The sequence below is a fragment of the Aspergillus saccharolyticus genome (genome assembly GCF_003184585.1).
Source record: "Aspergillus saccharolyticus JOP 1030-1 unplaced genomic scaffold BP01scaffold_5, whole genome shotgun sequence".
NCBI lineage: Eukaryota > Fungi > Ascomycota > Eurotiomycetes > Eurotiales > Aspergillaceae > Aspergillus > Aspergillus saccharolyticus.
This window is the reverse complement of record NW_020290615.1, coordinates 302,909-316,883: the sequence shown is the minus strand read 5'-3', so window position 1 is coordinate 316,883 and position 13,975 is coordinate 302,909. Positions and strand designations below refer to the sequence as shown.

At 54.1% G+C, this 13,975-nt stretch overlaps 5 protein-coding genes across 5 annotated transcripts; 2 read left to right on the top strand and 3 right to left on the bottom strand.

Annotated features, from left to right (window-relative positions):
• Positions 1-621: 621 nt before the first annotated feature.
• Positions 622-2,377, bottom strand: BP01DRAFT_379974 (FAD/NAD(P)-binding domain-containing protein; the record flags this gene model as incomplete). The annotated part of the gene is made up of 9 exons (XM_025577188.1): positions 622-732; positions 782-910; positions 958-1,094; positions 1,149-1,166; positions 1,228-1,360; positions 1,418-1,687; positions 1,749-1,954; positions 2,020-2,063; positions 2,127-2,377. The coding sequence occupies 9 exons, from the start codon at positions 2,375-2,377 to the stop codon at positions 622-624; spliced, it is 1,299 nt and encodes a 432-aa protein (XP_025434036.1).
• Positions 2,378-2,807: 430 nt separating this feature from the next.
• BP01DRAFT_389361 (SDR family oxidoreductase) lies at positions 2,808-3,991 on the bottom strand (the record flags this gene model as incomplete). Its single annotated transcript, XM_025577912.1, has 3 exons — positions 3,328-3,991; positions 2,928-3,274; positions 2,808-2,855 (listed from the first exon to the last, which is right to left on the bottom strand). Exons 1-3 carry the CDS (start codon positions 3,776-3,778, stop codon positions 2,808-2,810), a joined length of 846 nt encoding a protein of 281 aa, XP_025434035.1. The 5' UTR covers positions 3,779-3,991.
• Positions 3,992-4,291: 300 nt separating this feature from the next.
• Positions 4,292-6,221, bottom strand: BP01DRAFT_175505 (sugar porter family MFS transporter). Its single transcript, XM_025570819.1, has 3 exons — positions 5,101-6,221; positions 4,778-5,048; positions 4,292-4,714 (listed from the first exon to the last, which is right to left on the bottom strand). Exons 1-3 carry the CDS (start codon positions 6,082-6,084, stop codon positions 4,320-4,322), a joined length of 1,650 nt encoding a protein of 549 aa, XP_025434034.1. The 5' UTR covers positions 6,085-6,221; the 3' UTR covers positions 4,292-4,319.
• Positions 6,222-11,022: 4,801 nt separating this feature from the next.
• Positions 11,023-12,266, top strand: BP01DRAFT_289952 (glycoside hydrolase 5 family protein; the record flags this gene model as incomplete). The annotated part of the gene is made up of 3 exons (XM_025571598.1): positions 11,023-11,719; positions 11,776-11,904; positions 11,962-12,266. 3 exons carry the CDS (start codon positions 11,023-11,025, stop codon positions 12,264-12,266), a joined length of 1,131 nt encoding a protein of 376 aa, XP_025434033.1.
• Positions 12,267-12,686: 420 nt separating this feature from the next.
• Positions 12,687-13,958, top strand: BP01DRAFT_290423 (uncharacterized protein; the record flags this gene model as incomplete). Its single annotated transcript, XM_025571610.1, has 2 exons — positions 12,687-13,372; positions 13,451-13,958. The coding sequence occupies 2 exons, from the start codon at positions 12,687-12,689 to the stop codon at positions 13,956-13,958; spliced, it is 1,194 nt and encodes a 397-aa protein (XP_025434032.1).
• Between the last annotated feature and the right edge of the window lie 17 nt (positions 13,959-13,975).

Genomic DNA, 13,975 nt, shown 5'->3' with positions numbered 1-13,975 from the left:
CTTTGAGATCAGGTTCACTGGATGCATAACATCTTCGCAATAACGCTATTATGGTATTGAACAAAGAGCGAAAGCGAACAAGCTAAGCGTTGAACTTCACCCATTCCCTTCAAACAAGAACGAGAGTAAGTTGCACCATGATAGCGACACCAATTACAACAAGAAAATCACTCCAACCACTTAACTCTCCTACATCCCCGAGATATGTTCAGCAGAAGAACCCCTCTAAGAAATAAACGCCAACTGACAAGTCACCCCCTTGTTGCGCATTCCACAGTCCGACTTCACTCCTTACTCGTCCCATCGAACAAGATAGACCCACCCTGCAAGTCTTTCCAGCTCCAGGCGCCGTTGCTGGGGACACAGACGGCGACCTTGGTGGTCTTAGCACACTAACTCAGTTCTAGTGTTGTGGAATCCTCTAGCAGAGCTTGAAGAGGCACCTGGCAATTACCCAGCTTGGATAGTTCACTGCAGGTCCAGAGGCACCTGCAGACAAGGTACTTACTTGTAAGGAAAGTTTACATCTACATCGGACATGACATGATGATATGACAGGATGATACGACAGGATGCAACTTTGTATGCGACTGGTTTACAGGTCAAATGGCAGCGCAGTTGCTACAAATGCGATCCGTTCTCGCTCCCATCATGATCACCGTCCTCAACACCAGTTGTCTGACTCCGCCGACCATCTTCTGCCTTCCACGCTCTCCGCCAAACATCTTCCACCTGCCACACCAGTCAGCAATCGTGACATGCAATCAAACGCTGGACAGACCTGGTAAGTGTACAGCCAGTGATGTCCGCCGCTCCACTCGTCCGCCAGGATTTGCAGGGCTGCGTCGTCGAAATCCGTGATCTTCTGTCGAGATATCTGGGACTGAGCGAATCCGTCCACAATATCGAACTACCCTCATTAGGTGCCAGGTCAAACAGTGATCCTCTGTGTATTACCATTGCATGATAATGCGGTCTTCGCACTTGATCGAAGAGATCTAATCCATCTCGGATGGGGTAGCCCCGATCGTAAGCCCATTGTACTGCCCGTGCAAGGACATAGGCGTCCTCAAAGGCGCAGCCGGCTCCTGTGCCTGTGACTACCATCAGCGTGCGTCTCCCACTACAATCCGCCTGCGCCAACCTACCGAACTCCCCAGCGAGAGCTGGAGTCAGTGCAAGCCATCAGCACGTGTCGCCACATCGCATCTTCTCAGCCAGACTTACGATGAGACGCGTCTCCCACCAAGGCAATCGATCCATGCGAAGCTACCCGAGGCAACCGCGGTCCATTGAAAAGCGCATACTTCTTCACCACTTTGATCTTCGCCAGTGCGCGTTGCAGCATCGGGGAGAAGGTCTGGAAAAAGGCAATAAACTACTTGTCCGCGATAAAGCAAGCGGGAATACCACCCACCTTGAACCGCTCGCTCACCTCCTCCACCGACGCCACCTGCCCCCAACTCACCGGCGCAGCGTCTTCCGTGAGCCGCACCCGCGCCGCGAGCTCATACACGTTATTCCTGAGATTGCACGTGTACAGCCGGTCATACGGACCATGCCAGAAGGTGTTGGCGTCCGGAAAACCGGGTATGCTCAGGATGTCGGTGGTGTCTGCGAGGGCCCGGTAGGCGGTGGTGCCTGTATATCGCAGCCGGTAATTGGGGTAGACGAACCGGCGGACAATCTAGATGCGAAGAAGCTCGTAAGGGCCTCGAAGTCGACCCAGAGCGAGGGGCTCAGCTCACCGAGCGGATTCCGTCCGCGCCCACCAGCAGATCCACCTCATCCTCGAAGCCATCTTCAAACCTCAACCTCCACCCCCCAGCAGGCTTCTCCACAATCCCCAGCAACCGACTCGACAGTCTCAGCCGCGACCCATCCACACCCTGCAAAAGCGCCTTCTGCAGCACCGGACGCATAGTCCTGGCTTGGTAGTACCGAGCAGGTATACCTATCACAGAGGTCAGTGCCAAAACCCGCCATGGCAGACAAAGGGAAGCAAGAGAAGCCTTTTACCCTCCTGCTTATGCGACAGCAACAACTCCCCCGTCCTCCCATTCCTAACCCACCCATCTGGATCAGCTCTGTCAACACCCCGACCCCACAAAGACAGGAGAACAAACCGATGCTGCACCAAATGCCCATCTGCGGGGCGAAACAAATCCTTCTTGTCCAGATTCTCATACACGCCCAGCGCGTCCAGCATTCGCCACGCATTAGGGCTCAGCCCGATCCCCGCTCCCATCTCGCGCAGCTCGCGCGCCTGCTCGTAGATCCGCACCTCCACAAACGACAGCTTGGCAAACTCAATCGCGGCGGCGAGGCCCGCGGGGCCGGCGCCGATGATGGCGACGCGTAGCTTGGTGGGGGTCATTGATGCGGTCATTGGTGTGTTTGACCAGCGTAAGGTTTGGGAGATTGAGGGGGGGAGGGGGTTTGATGGAGAGGCGAGGCGATACATTGGGGGACTCGGGTTATTATAGGAGGATTGTGTGGAACAGGGTAGAAAGGGCCGTTGTGGGGGGGTGAGGCATGTGAATGGTAGAAGGTGGTGTGAGAGTGTCTGCTATGCTGTATGACAGGGATCTTTCAGAGAAAAATCGAAGAGGTGTAGTGGTCTGATACGATGCTCTACAGAAAAGGATGCCTACAGTATTTTCATCCCTTCTGTACCCTCGACACCTGGCAGCTGGAGGGTATATGCCTGAAGAGTAGTAGACTGGAGAGGAACTTTTTTTGCAGGATACAAATCTCTAACTAATATACAACCGCTCCGCGAAGAGTCTCCGCATATCCCCTCCAACCTACTTCCCCAGATTCTCCAACCCCATCCCCACCGTACTCATCCGATCCTGAACCATCCAGCGCAGTTAGTTTCATCCAAACACACCATCGAAGCGGAAGCACTTTTGGCAGGAACTCACCAAAACCCACTGCGGCATCCAAGTCGTCAAAAACCAGCCAATCGACGCCATCCTCCCGCGCCAGATCAACCCATTCTTCCCCGCGAGCAAATCCCCGACCACCTTCTCGGCATACTCCGACGGGGCCATCGGATTGCGGACGGGATCTCCCGCCGCCATTTTCCGGATCCCTTCAGTTGCCGGCTCATACATCGACCCCTCGAAACTCAGCTCCGCATGCTTGGTGAAGATCTGCGTCGCGACGACCCCCGACATCACCGTCACGACTCGCACCCCGAACGGCGCAAGCTCCAACCGGAGCGTCTCGCTGTAGGATTTGAGGGCGGCTTTGGAGGAGGCGTAGAATGCTATGATCCCACCCCCCCATCAGCCACACCCATAAGTTTAGATGGTGACTCACCATTCCACACCACCGGCATATTCCCCCCCAAACTCCCCACATTCACCACCGTCCCCTTGGCGGCAATCACCATCCCCACAAACGCCTGCGTCATGCGCACCGCCCCCCAGAAATTCACCTCAAACAGCCCCTGCGCGACGCTCAGCTCCGTCTCCACCGCCGGCCGTACCAGCGGCACCCCCGAGTTGTTGACGAGGTAGTTCAGTCGGCCGCCAGTCTGGCTCTGCACCGTCTCCACCGCCGCGGCGATCTGCGCCGCGGAGGTGACGTCCAGCTCCAGCAGGGTCAGGTGCGGAAGGTCGGCCAGGTGGGACATTTTGGCGAGGGAGCGCGCCGTGGCGAAGACGTGGAAGCCGCGGGCGTGGAAGGCCAGGGCGAGGGCGGAGCCGATGCCCTGAGCGCTGCAGCCGGTTATGAGGGCTGTTGGTCTAGGGGTTTCCTTTTGGGACATTTTGTTTTCTGAGTGAGAAAGGTGATGGGGAAGCTGGTTTACCTCTAACTACATTCAGTGGGGATAGAGCTCTGGCATAATTGGCAATGTCTTGGCCGAAAAGACAAAACCACGCGTGCGATAAGATAAACGGATAAGCTACGGTGGCTGTGTGTGGCTAAGTGTACTGTACTGGACTGTACTGTACTGTACTACGGCAGGCAGTGTACTACCCTGCCTTTACCCCATGACATCACTTCTTTACACAACTACGCGACTACGCAACTACGCAACTACGCAACTACACAACTACGCAACTACGCAACTACGCAACTACGCAACTACGCAACTACGCAACCACGCAACTACGCAACTACCAACTACTAACACATTGGCAAAAATAATAATCAAAGTAGTTTCTCAAAGAACAATGCATCTCTTATAGTACAGCTAAGCCTGGTATATCATGCGATCAAGGCACACCATCAATATGTACGTGAATCATAACTTCCGACCAAAACTCCATCCGGGTATATTTTCAAATCTGGCACTGCATCACCCCCTAAGCATTCTCCGCGTGATAGGAGCGGGACTCCTTGCGATGACGCTCCTCTTCCTGGAAGTACTCGGCCGAGTGAAGTTCGGGCATCTCGAAGTTGCTGCTGTTCCAGGGCTTGACCTTGTTGACGTACATCCAGTCCAGCTCTTCCAGGGTACGGCCCTTGCCCTCGATGACGAAAAAGTAGATCACAAAGATAGCGAACAGCAGACAGCCGGCGAAGACGTACCCGTAGGCAAAGTCGATGGCACTGGTGATGAACGGGGTGAAGAAACTGATCAGGAAGTTCCAGAGCCAGTTGGATGCAGTAGCGAGCGCCATCCCTTGGGCACGGTACTTGCCGGGGTAGAGCTCGGCAACAATGGCCCAGACCATGGGACCCCAGGTCATAGCGTAGGCTGGAACCGAGAGAGTTAGCCTCGGAGATCTTGCGACACAAAAGAGGCACGGTGCAGACTTACCAGCAATGAAGAAACATGTGACGACAATCATACCCTTACCAACATTGGGAGTGTTCTCAGGTTCTTGCACATCAAGCATGAAGTGACCGATAGAGGCAAAGATCATGAAGCACACGAACATGAACCCAGCACCAACCATCATGCACTTGCGGCGACCAAAGTTCTCGACAATGTACAATCCACCGAAGGTGGTTCCGAAGTTGACCGCCCCCAGAATGACCTGAGTGATGAAGCTGTCGGAGATACCAGCGCCCTTGAAGATAGTAGTACCCTGCTTATGCGTTAGCGGACGAATAACCAAATAACCTCTGGGGTGGACTCACGTAGTAGAAGAAGTAGTTGGCACCGGTCAGCTGCTGAAGCGCCTGCAGAGTCATACCCAAGCAGATCCGGTAGAACATGCGAGGCGCAGTGAGGAACTCGTACCACTTCTGGTTGACGTTCTCGGCCTCGAGCTGAGCCCGGATCTCATCCAACTCGTTCAGGATGACCCGGTGGTTCTCGGGGACACCGTACAGCTTGGACATGGTGCGACGAGCCTCCTCGACACGGCCGTGGCGATAAGCGAAACGAGGCGTTTCGGGGAAGAAGGCCATACCAACACCAAGGGCGATAGCGAAAACGAAGGTGATACCGAGAGTGATACGCCACTGAGCACTACCGTCCAGCGTGTGCGTGCCCAGGTTGATCAGGTAGGCCAGGAAGATGCCCAGGGTGACAAACAGCTGGTAACAACTGATCATGGCACCACGGATATGGCGAGGAGCACTCTCACCCTGGTACATGGGAACGAGCAGGGAGCAACCACCCACACCCAGACCAGTGGTCCAACGGGCCATGACCATCTGGACCCAGTTACCGGAGGGAGCCGTGATCTGCACTATCAAGCCGATGATGAGGATGACACACCAGATAGTGATCGACCACTTGCGACCAATACGGTTGGCGATGGGAGCAGCGACTAGCGAACCAATCAAGGTACCAATAGACAACAGACTGGTCAGGAGACCAGAGCGAACATTGCTGAGATACCAAGTGCCGTCCGCCTTCTGCATACCGTACCGACGGAGGTAGTCGTCCTCCTGCTCGAAACCAGCAATCTGACCGGTATCGTAACCGAAGAGAAGACCTCCCATAGAGACAAACATGGTCAGGACAAAGGACCGCAGGGTCACGCGAGGGACGGGAGTGTCAACCCCATGCTCCATAGGCTTTTCATAGCCAAGCGACTCTTGGCTGGACTGTTGTTGGGGAGCCACAGCAGGGGTGATGTGCTCCCCGTGGCTGGCAGAAGATTCAACACCCATGGTGGAGAAGGGTGCAGGATGCGGGGATTGTTTTGATTTTGTCGAGTAGAGTAATGATCAGTGAGATGGAGCCCGCAAGAGGAGTCAATGGGTAGATGTAGAACCCGTAAAGGTATCAAGGGTTGAACTGAATCACCCTTTGAGGAGATAAGATATGCTTCTTTGAGAAGTAGAAAGAGAAGATTGAAGATGCCTGTTTCAGAAAGATCACATTCTCGGGGGGGATGAGTGGCCTTTTATGCTGCACCATGCACGAAAGAGGAAGGGGGAATTTTTCAATGCCTGCGCAGAGAGCCGACGTGTGGGGAGCCGACATCAGCGCCCGCCGGGGAGGCATGAGACCAGGGCTGACGACTTTTCCCATGACCATAGGTATACCGTAGAGGGCCGGCCGAAACCGACAAGCCAGTCAGAAGTGACGGAATACTGGGGACAACCGGCGTTCCAGGGGGAGTTGCAGCACCAACGGGTTCCACGGACCTCTTTCGGGACAAGCAGAGGAACAAATGACGGATCTCGTTGGCTGACGGCATCGGCACGGGGGATTCCAGAGGTTTGAAGGGGTTTAACGCCACCCGCCTGCATGGCACGGAGAGACGTGTGTCAAGCAGCCGTCCATGGAAATTCCCCAGATCGATGACATCTGTCCACGAGGCAAGCGAAATGGCTGCAGTCCGGAAATGGATTAGCTGGTTTCGTTTGGGATATTCCGGGGAAGACAAACCTGGATTCAAACCTGGATTGAAGCATGAACTGATGACAGATGATGGAGAGAAGCAGGAGTGCATCAGCCAAGAATCCTCCCAGTGAAGGAACAGGGAATTGCCCGAGGAAGAGTAGGTGAGAGAGAAAGACGGGACATCATCAGCGGCGCTCCAGACGGGGAAAGCCTGGCGAACCATCGACAAAGAAGGCATTCTTGCCCAATGTGGAGACGAGCCCCACCACTAGTCCGTTTTTGGATGAATTCACCCACAACTCCAGAGTTCGGCAAGCAAATGACCGCGCGTGGCCCGGAAGGGGTCGGATGTCCATCTCATCTGGCACTACAGTAAACCTGGAGCACCTGGAGCACCTGGAGCACCTGGAGCACCTGGAGCATCTGGAGAAATGAGGGGAGTGCGATACCAGATCGGTTGACCGGTGAGCCTTCAATCCCGGTCCCTTCCACCTTCCTGCTCAGTACTAAAAGGAGGGGGAAAAAAGAGGGGGAAATGCGGAGTTTTAACGAAACGTCAAACTATTGACCACCCCAAACCAGCGAAATTTTCAAGCACAAAACATGGGGAACTGGATCTGTTACTGGAGTTGAATGTCTACAGAAAGCACACGAAGCTCTTCCCGGCAATCGTTCATGGTTACCACCCCTTCCATCGAACCAATGGACCGTCGTCAACCCTTCCAAAACCGATATCAAAACTCCCATGCTCGCTAAGCCGACCGAGAGAAGCGTTCGGCCCCGGTGGTCGGCATGACGAGAGTCGCCCATCACCTCGAGAATGGCTGCCAGTGTCCAGCTGACTGACTGCCCATGGCATCCCGACCGAGCCGAGGGGATTTGGTGGCGTTTATCGAGTGGACTGGTTGGCCCTGGAACCCTCCACCAAGCTTCGTGGCTGCCTTCCACCAGGATTATTCCCGCGCACAAATGACGACAATGGCTTGCTTCCCAGCAGAAATTCATGACGCTATTCCCAACCACTGCCCACGGTGCATCATTACTACTGTGTGAAATTCGAATCTACAACTCCATACTATCTAGCCCATTGATCATCCCAAGTTGCTTCCCATGTGGGATCGAGAAGATTGTTCCTGACTATCGTTTGCCGGTTCCACTGATCCTCTGGAAAAATTAGAGATTGATCGGAACCACCACCCCTGAGTCTCTTCTCTTTCCCTCGTGAAGAACTCCTCCATCCGGGTAAAGTGTCATCCTCATGTAGGGTAAGGGCTATCGCCTGCTCACGTGTTCAAATGACGTAGAGGCAGATGACTAACCACACAGCGTGGAACTTGCCTAGAAGGGCGTCGGATCAAGTCGTCTTCCGGCTTCTGGAAGCTGGTCTGTCTGCCAGATCGCCGACTCCTGGTAGCGAGGAGCTCGAGATCATGGTTCGGAGATTATTGATTTTAAGATTGAACCACTGACTCGCAGGCCGTTGCCAGCATGTCCCTTTCTGACAATCAAAGAGATTGCATGATCGGATATGGCGCCGTGTGTAGCCTTCTCATCGACGGTACCAGCGATCTACAAGGTTCGAGATACTTCAAGCATACGTCGTACCATTACTAGTGGAAACCAGACTGTTGCTGGTAGTTAATCCCGCAAACAATCTATCCATGCCAAAATTTTCATGCGAGTACGTAGTCGCAAACAAGGATCCACACCGGTCGGTCTGTGTGGTTGGTTCTCCATAGTGCCCCCTCCTATAGTACTCCGTACCCCATGCCAGCTACAGCACACCATAGCGCTACAATGGCAGCCCCGGAAAAAGTCATTCCCCACACTCGCGCCCGTTCCCCGACACCTCAGAAATCTTCTTCCGAGTCCCGAAAAGCTATCAACTTGCCGAACACAGACCCAACCACGCGACCTGAAAATTTCTTCTCAGGCGCGATCTGTCAAAAACTAACGGTCTTCCGATCTCCGACTCCAGAATCACCGAGAATTTGCTCGGAGATGATACCGAAAGAGTGGATCATGTCCGACTTTGACGGGGACGAGTGACGACACTCTTGCAGAGCCTGGACCCCAAATTGATCATATGTTCAGGAAATCTTGCTTTTGTTGGCCTATTGACTTGATTAACGAGGGCTCTTATGTTTGCAGCACGGCCTTGCTTACTTGGATTGCACCACCTGGGTGACCGTGCCATAGCAACATCATTCTGCCAGCCGATACCCTGATATGTCCATGGGTCGGATAGTATCCGAATGCCACGGCTTTTGACAAGGGTCTGCAACTGCGGGGGTCTGGAGCAGAACTGGACTCCAGACGCACCACGGCTGGTATCGGAAAATCTCGGTTCAAGGCAATGTCTGGCGATATTGTTGAAGGAGTACTGCGCATGGCGTAGGTTTTCTAGAAGATGGTCATCATTGATTGTTCCCGTTACACGATAGAAGAAGTGCCCCCATATATGCCAAACTATGATGGGACGGTGCTCTGTTTATAACCTCCAAGGTCGATGCCCCTTGAAGCTACTATTCCGACCTTTTGTATATCATCTTCAATACGATGTCCTACTAAGATATATATATGATGTGCCGATCGATTTGTAGGCGGTAAATGCGCCACACCGGCAGTGTTAATGAGAAGGTATAAAGATAATTGTGGTGTTGAGTACCACGGAGATATGATGAACATCAACAAGTGCGATACAAGATTAGATTATTCTTCTCCCATTGGAGATGATCGATGCCAATTGAATTGAGCATTGCGTGCTGACGGGCAGAGACTTGGGCTCAACTAGAGAGAAACATCAAGCAAGGAGCGTGGACAACCCAGCCACAGCTACTTCACGGCTACTGCCGAAGAATTCCTTATCAAAGCCACTTCTATCTAGTTACTTAATCTGAATCCCACCCACCAATTCCCACAGGTGAATTCCCACCCGGTCCAAATTCGGCCTACGGTGTTCTGCCTGAAATTCGAGGCATGCCCACGAGCGATTTATCTACTGCTTGCAATATACCTCTCTCAGTCTGGGAAAGACTTTGCCAGGCTTCAGTGGGAGGCAGACATGAAGGCTCTTACGCGTGTCTATGTACGCGATCTTCGATCAACTGTTCTCCAATATGCTGGCTACATGAATCCCTAGCGAGCTCCTCGGTTCGCGCCCGAGTCGGCTCGCGCTCTTAGGCGCGTCATCTACGGGGTCGACCTCTCCACTGTTGCATTGCGATACCCTTTTTCCAAGTGAGATCAAATGGCTGAGGTTGCGCAGCAATGAACTCTACGGGTACGAGTCACTCATCTAGAGACGATAATTAACACGACTGCACTACAGATAAGACTCAGTTCCGAGGCGTGGCAGGACGAAATGTTTCCTGTCAACGGCGATAGATCAACGGGGGCTTTATTCGTCGAGACCTGCACGGATAGTCGGCTATTCCTCATTTGATTGTTCAATAAGTTGTGTCTGTCTGGTAATGTGGTCGAGGTGAGCCCCTATGCAGACGGGACCATACCGATGGCTTGACAGCTGTTGCTGACGAGTAATCTAGATTCATCAACTGTTCTACAGGGCTCGTTTTAAGGCTGTTAGTCTGCGCTTGTATAGACTGGGTCCAATTGATGCGCAAGCGCGGGCAGAGTCTGGAACAAATGCCAACGCGCTGGGATGAGTTTCAGGTTTGATCCCGAGGATCCACTACCGCCCCTTCGGGCATTAAGAATGTGTTCATCTCACAACTGGGCAGCATCCGCACAATTGCATCGTCGTGGTGCGAAGGTTGACGGCCATAGCTGCACGGCATACGGCCCGACCGTCCAGGGAAAGCGTCTTTCCCTCAACCCCGCAATCTCGAAATCATGCGTCGATTTCCCCAGAATCCACGCATCGGCGCATGCCACTGTGCATTGGATGTGGATAAATAAGCGATGACTTGTCGCGGCTAAACGGGAACAGGCCCTCAACCACTCATGTCATCCGAAACATCCTCAGGTCGACTATTCCCAAATCAGCACGGACAAAACACCAGCCGAGGCGGATTGATTGACTGCCCTGACGATCACCGGCCCTCCGTTCTACAAGCGGATATTTAGTGGACATCCGTCCCTACACGAAACAGGCCACTCATATTAGAAACGGAGGATGGTCCGATGGCAGCCATCCACTGTCATGGTGTTTCGTGATCTATAAGAAGAGGCGGGATGGCAGAGGAAGCATGACAGTCAGAGCAGGGCTACTCGACTACACCACACCCCTTTCCAGAATGAAGCTTTCGCGCATGCTCCTCAGCCTAGCCAGCCTGGCGCTGGCTACAGCTCTCCCCAGAAACACGAACAATGCCGCCACCACCGCCTTTCCCAGCACCTCCGGCTTGCAGTTCAAGATCGATGGCAAGACCGGCTACTTCGCCGGCACCAACTCCTACTGGATCGGCTTCTTGACGAACAATGACGACGTCGATCTGGTCATGAGCCAGCTGAAGGAGTCCGACCTCAAGATCCTGCGCGTCTGGGGTTTCAACGACGTCACCACCAAGCCCACCGACGGTACGGTCTGGTTCCAGCTGCACGCGAACAGCACCTCCACCATCAACACGGGCGCCGACGGCCTGCAGCGCCTCGACTACGTCGTGACCTCCGCCGAAAAGTACGGCGTCAAGCTGATCATCAACTTTGTCAACGAGTGGGACGACTACGGCGGCATGGACGCCTATGTGACGGCCTACGGCGCCTCCACCAAGACGGACTTCTACACCAATACCGCGATCCAGGCCGCGTACAAGACCTACATCAAGGCGGTCGTCTCGCGGTATAGCAGCTCCTCGGCTATCTTCGCCTGGGAGTTGGCCAACGAGCCGCGCTGCCAGGGCTGCGATACCTCGGTGCTGTACAACTGGATCTCTGCCACGTCCAAGTATATCAAGTCTCTAGACTCTAAGCATCTGGTCACGATCGGAGACGGTAGGACTTCCCGCTTCGTTATCGAAATTATCAGCTAACGATTGGGCATCGCACAGAGGGCTTCGGGCTCGACACCGACTCCGATGGCAGCTACCCCTACACGTACGGCGAGGGGCTCAACTTCACCAAGAATCTGGGCATTTCTACCATCGATTTCGGCACTCTGCATCTCTATCCCGATAGCTGTACGTCCCTCCATTGTTCCTGGATCAACAGTCAATGATACTAATCTTGATGGTAAGGGGGCACGTCATACGACTGGGGCAATGGCTGGATCACGGCTCACGCTGCAGCATGCAAGGCTGTGGGTAAGCCGTGTTTGCTGGAAGAGTACGGAGTGACGTCCAACCACTGCACCGTCGAGAGTCCATGGCAGCAGACGGCCGGAAACGCCACTGGCATTTCTGGAGATTTGTACTGGCAATATGGAACCACTTTCAGCTGGGGCCAGTCGCCGAACGATGGAAACACCATCTACTACAACACGAGCGACTTCCAGTGCTTGGTTACGGATCACGTGGCGGCCATCAACGCGAAGTCGAAATAGACTGATACAGTGGGGGTAGGGGTGGGTTGGTGTGAGGCGGTGGAAAACAAATATAGGGCATGCTTGGTAGTTAATAGGATAAGTGCAAAAGATAAATCAATAAACCATCCTTTACTCATAATGGGGATATCTGGGGAATATCCTCGATCGTACAATAACCCGTGCTGTTGTAGAGCCAAGTGGCCTTTGCTGGGACTCTGGGTTCCTGTGGCCATTGAAGAAGCGGGGGGGCGCCAAGGCGGAAGCGCCCTGGCAGCTCCGCCTTGTTTGCGCCGCTGCCTGCCCGTTTTCCACCATCGTCCCCTCCGCGGGCTTCACTCCACCACCAGGGCTCTCTTCACATTCACCTCACTTGATATGCTGGTCATATCCCATTTCATACGCTTACTGTTACTGAAGCAGTGCCTGATCCTTACAACAATGGGCAACCCCGATGGCCCTCCCCCGTCGTACGAAGAGACCATCGCCACTGGGCCCGTTACCGGTTCGCAACAACCACTTTCAGCTGCGACCTCATCTTCCACCAACCGCGATGCAGAGGACAACCGCAGCGTCAGAATGGATCCTGTTCTCAGCGAAGACGCGTCTGCACTGCACGCCTTGATCTTGCGCCACGCACGAACCCCTCCGCGACCGTATCTGACCGTCCGCGGCACCCATACAGAGACCCGCGAGGTAACCGATAGCGATCATGACAGCCACAGCGACAGTCACAGCAACAACAACAATACCCCTCATACATCCACCCGGACCGAAACGGAGACTGTCGTTGACTTCGACTTCAAAATCGATCTCCGCAATTACATGGTCTGCGACTACGATGCCGTGCCGGATTACGAAGACGAGGTCGACACGGACGAGGATCGCGATGGCTGGCGGGTGTGCAGTGTCATCCGCGACGGAGACGGCCAGAAGGCATATCGTGGAGGTCGTTGCCGGTCGGATACCTGGGCCGGTCATACACAACGACCAGGATCACACTCGCGCCACGTGGAGGATGCGTCCGAGGAGGGGGAAATTGTTGGCCTCGTGGATGACGCAGGCGAGGTACCCGGGCTGATGGGCTGGTGTGACCGTTTCTGTCTGGATCCCGGCCCGGTCAAGTCGTATGTTATCCTTATCGTTTCCCCCAGCCTCGCTCTATCTCCCGTCTTCTATCTCGTGCTAATTCCCGAAATTTTTAGCTTTCGATTTACGAGGAGCATTGTCGGCTTCGACGTAGCCACACTCCGCTCCTTGCTCACCTCCCACCTACGCAACGCTAACTACCAGGGCAGAATCGACATTTCTAGCGCCCTGTCCAATAAGGACCTGACCATCTACTCGCCCCATTGGATCAATCAGCTTCGCAATAATTCCCTCGTTTATTGGTCCTGCATTGTCTCGCAGTTGTGGATCATCACCTGGCCGGTTATCTGGTTTCTTGAGCATCGCTACGATGTTGTCCGCGCTATATGGTACTTCTCTCGCGTCCGCGGTTCGCAGACAGTCTACGCTTGTGGCCGTGATGAAGCTGCAATCGCGGAAGAGCTGGCACCGATCGTCACGCAGGCGGCGCGGGAGCGCCGCACTGATGGCGGAATGCTGAGTACACACGAGATGAACTTGCTTCGGCAGCTGGGGACGGAGAGAATTGAACGCATGGTTCTGATGTCTTGGAATCGCCTAGGTGACTGGGGCAGAGACTCTTGACCACACGTGATTGATTG

Coding starts and splice junctions, on each gene's coding strand:
- BP01DRAFT_175505 (XM_025570819.1), bottom strand. CDS start 6,084: ATGGGTGTTGAATCTTCTGCCAGCCACGGGGAGCACATCACCCCTGCT. Junction 5,049..5,100: donor CCAACTACTTCTTCTACTAC/GTGAGTCCACCC, acceptor ACGCATAAGCAG/GGTACTACTATCTTCAAGGG. Junction 4,715..4,777: donor CACATGTTTCTTCATTGCTG/GTAAGTCTGCAC, acceptor TCTCGGTTCCAG/CCTACGCTATGACCTGGGGT.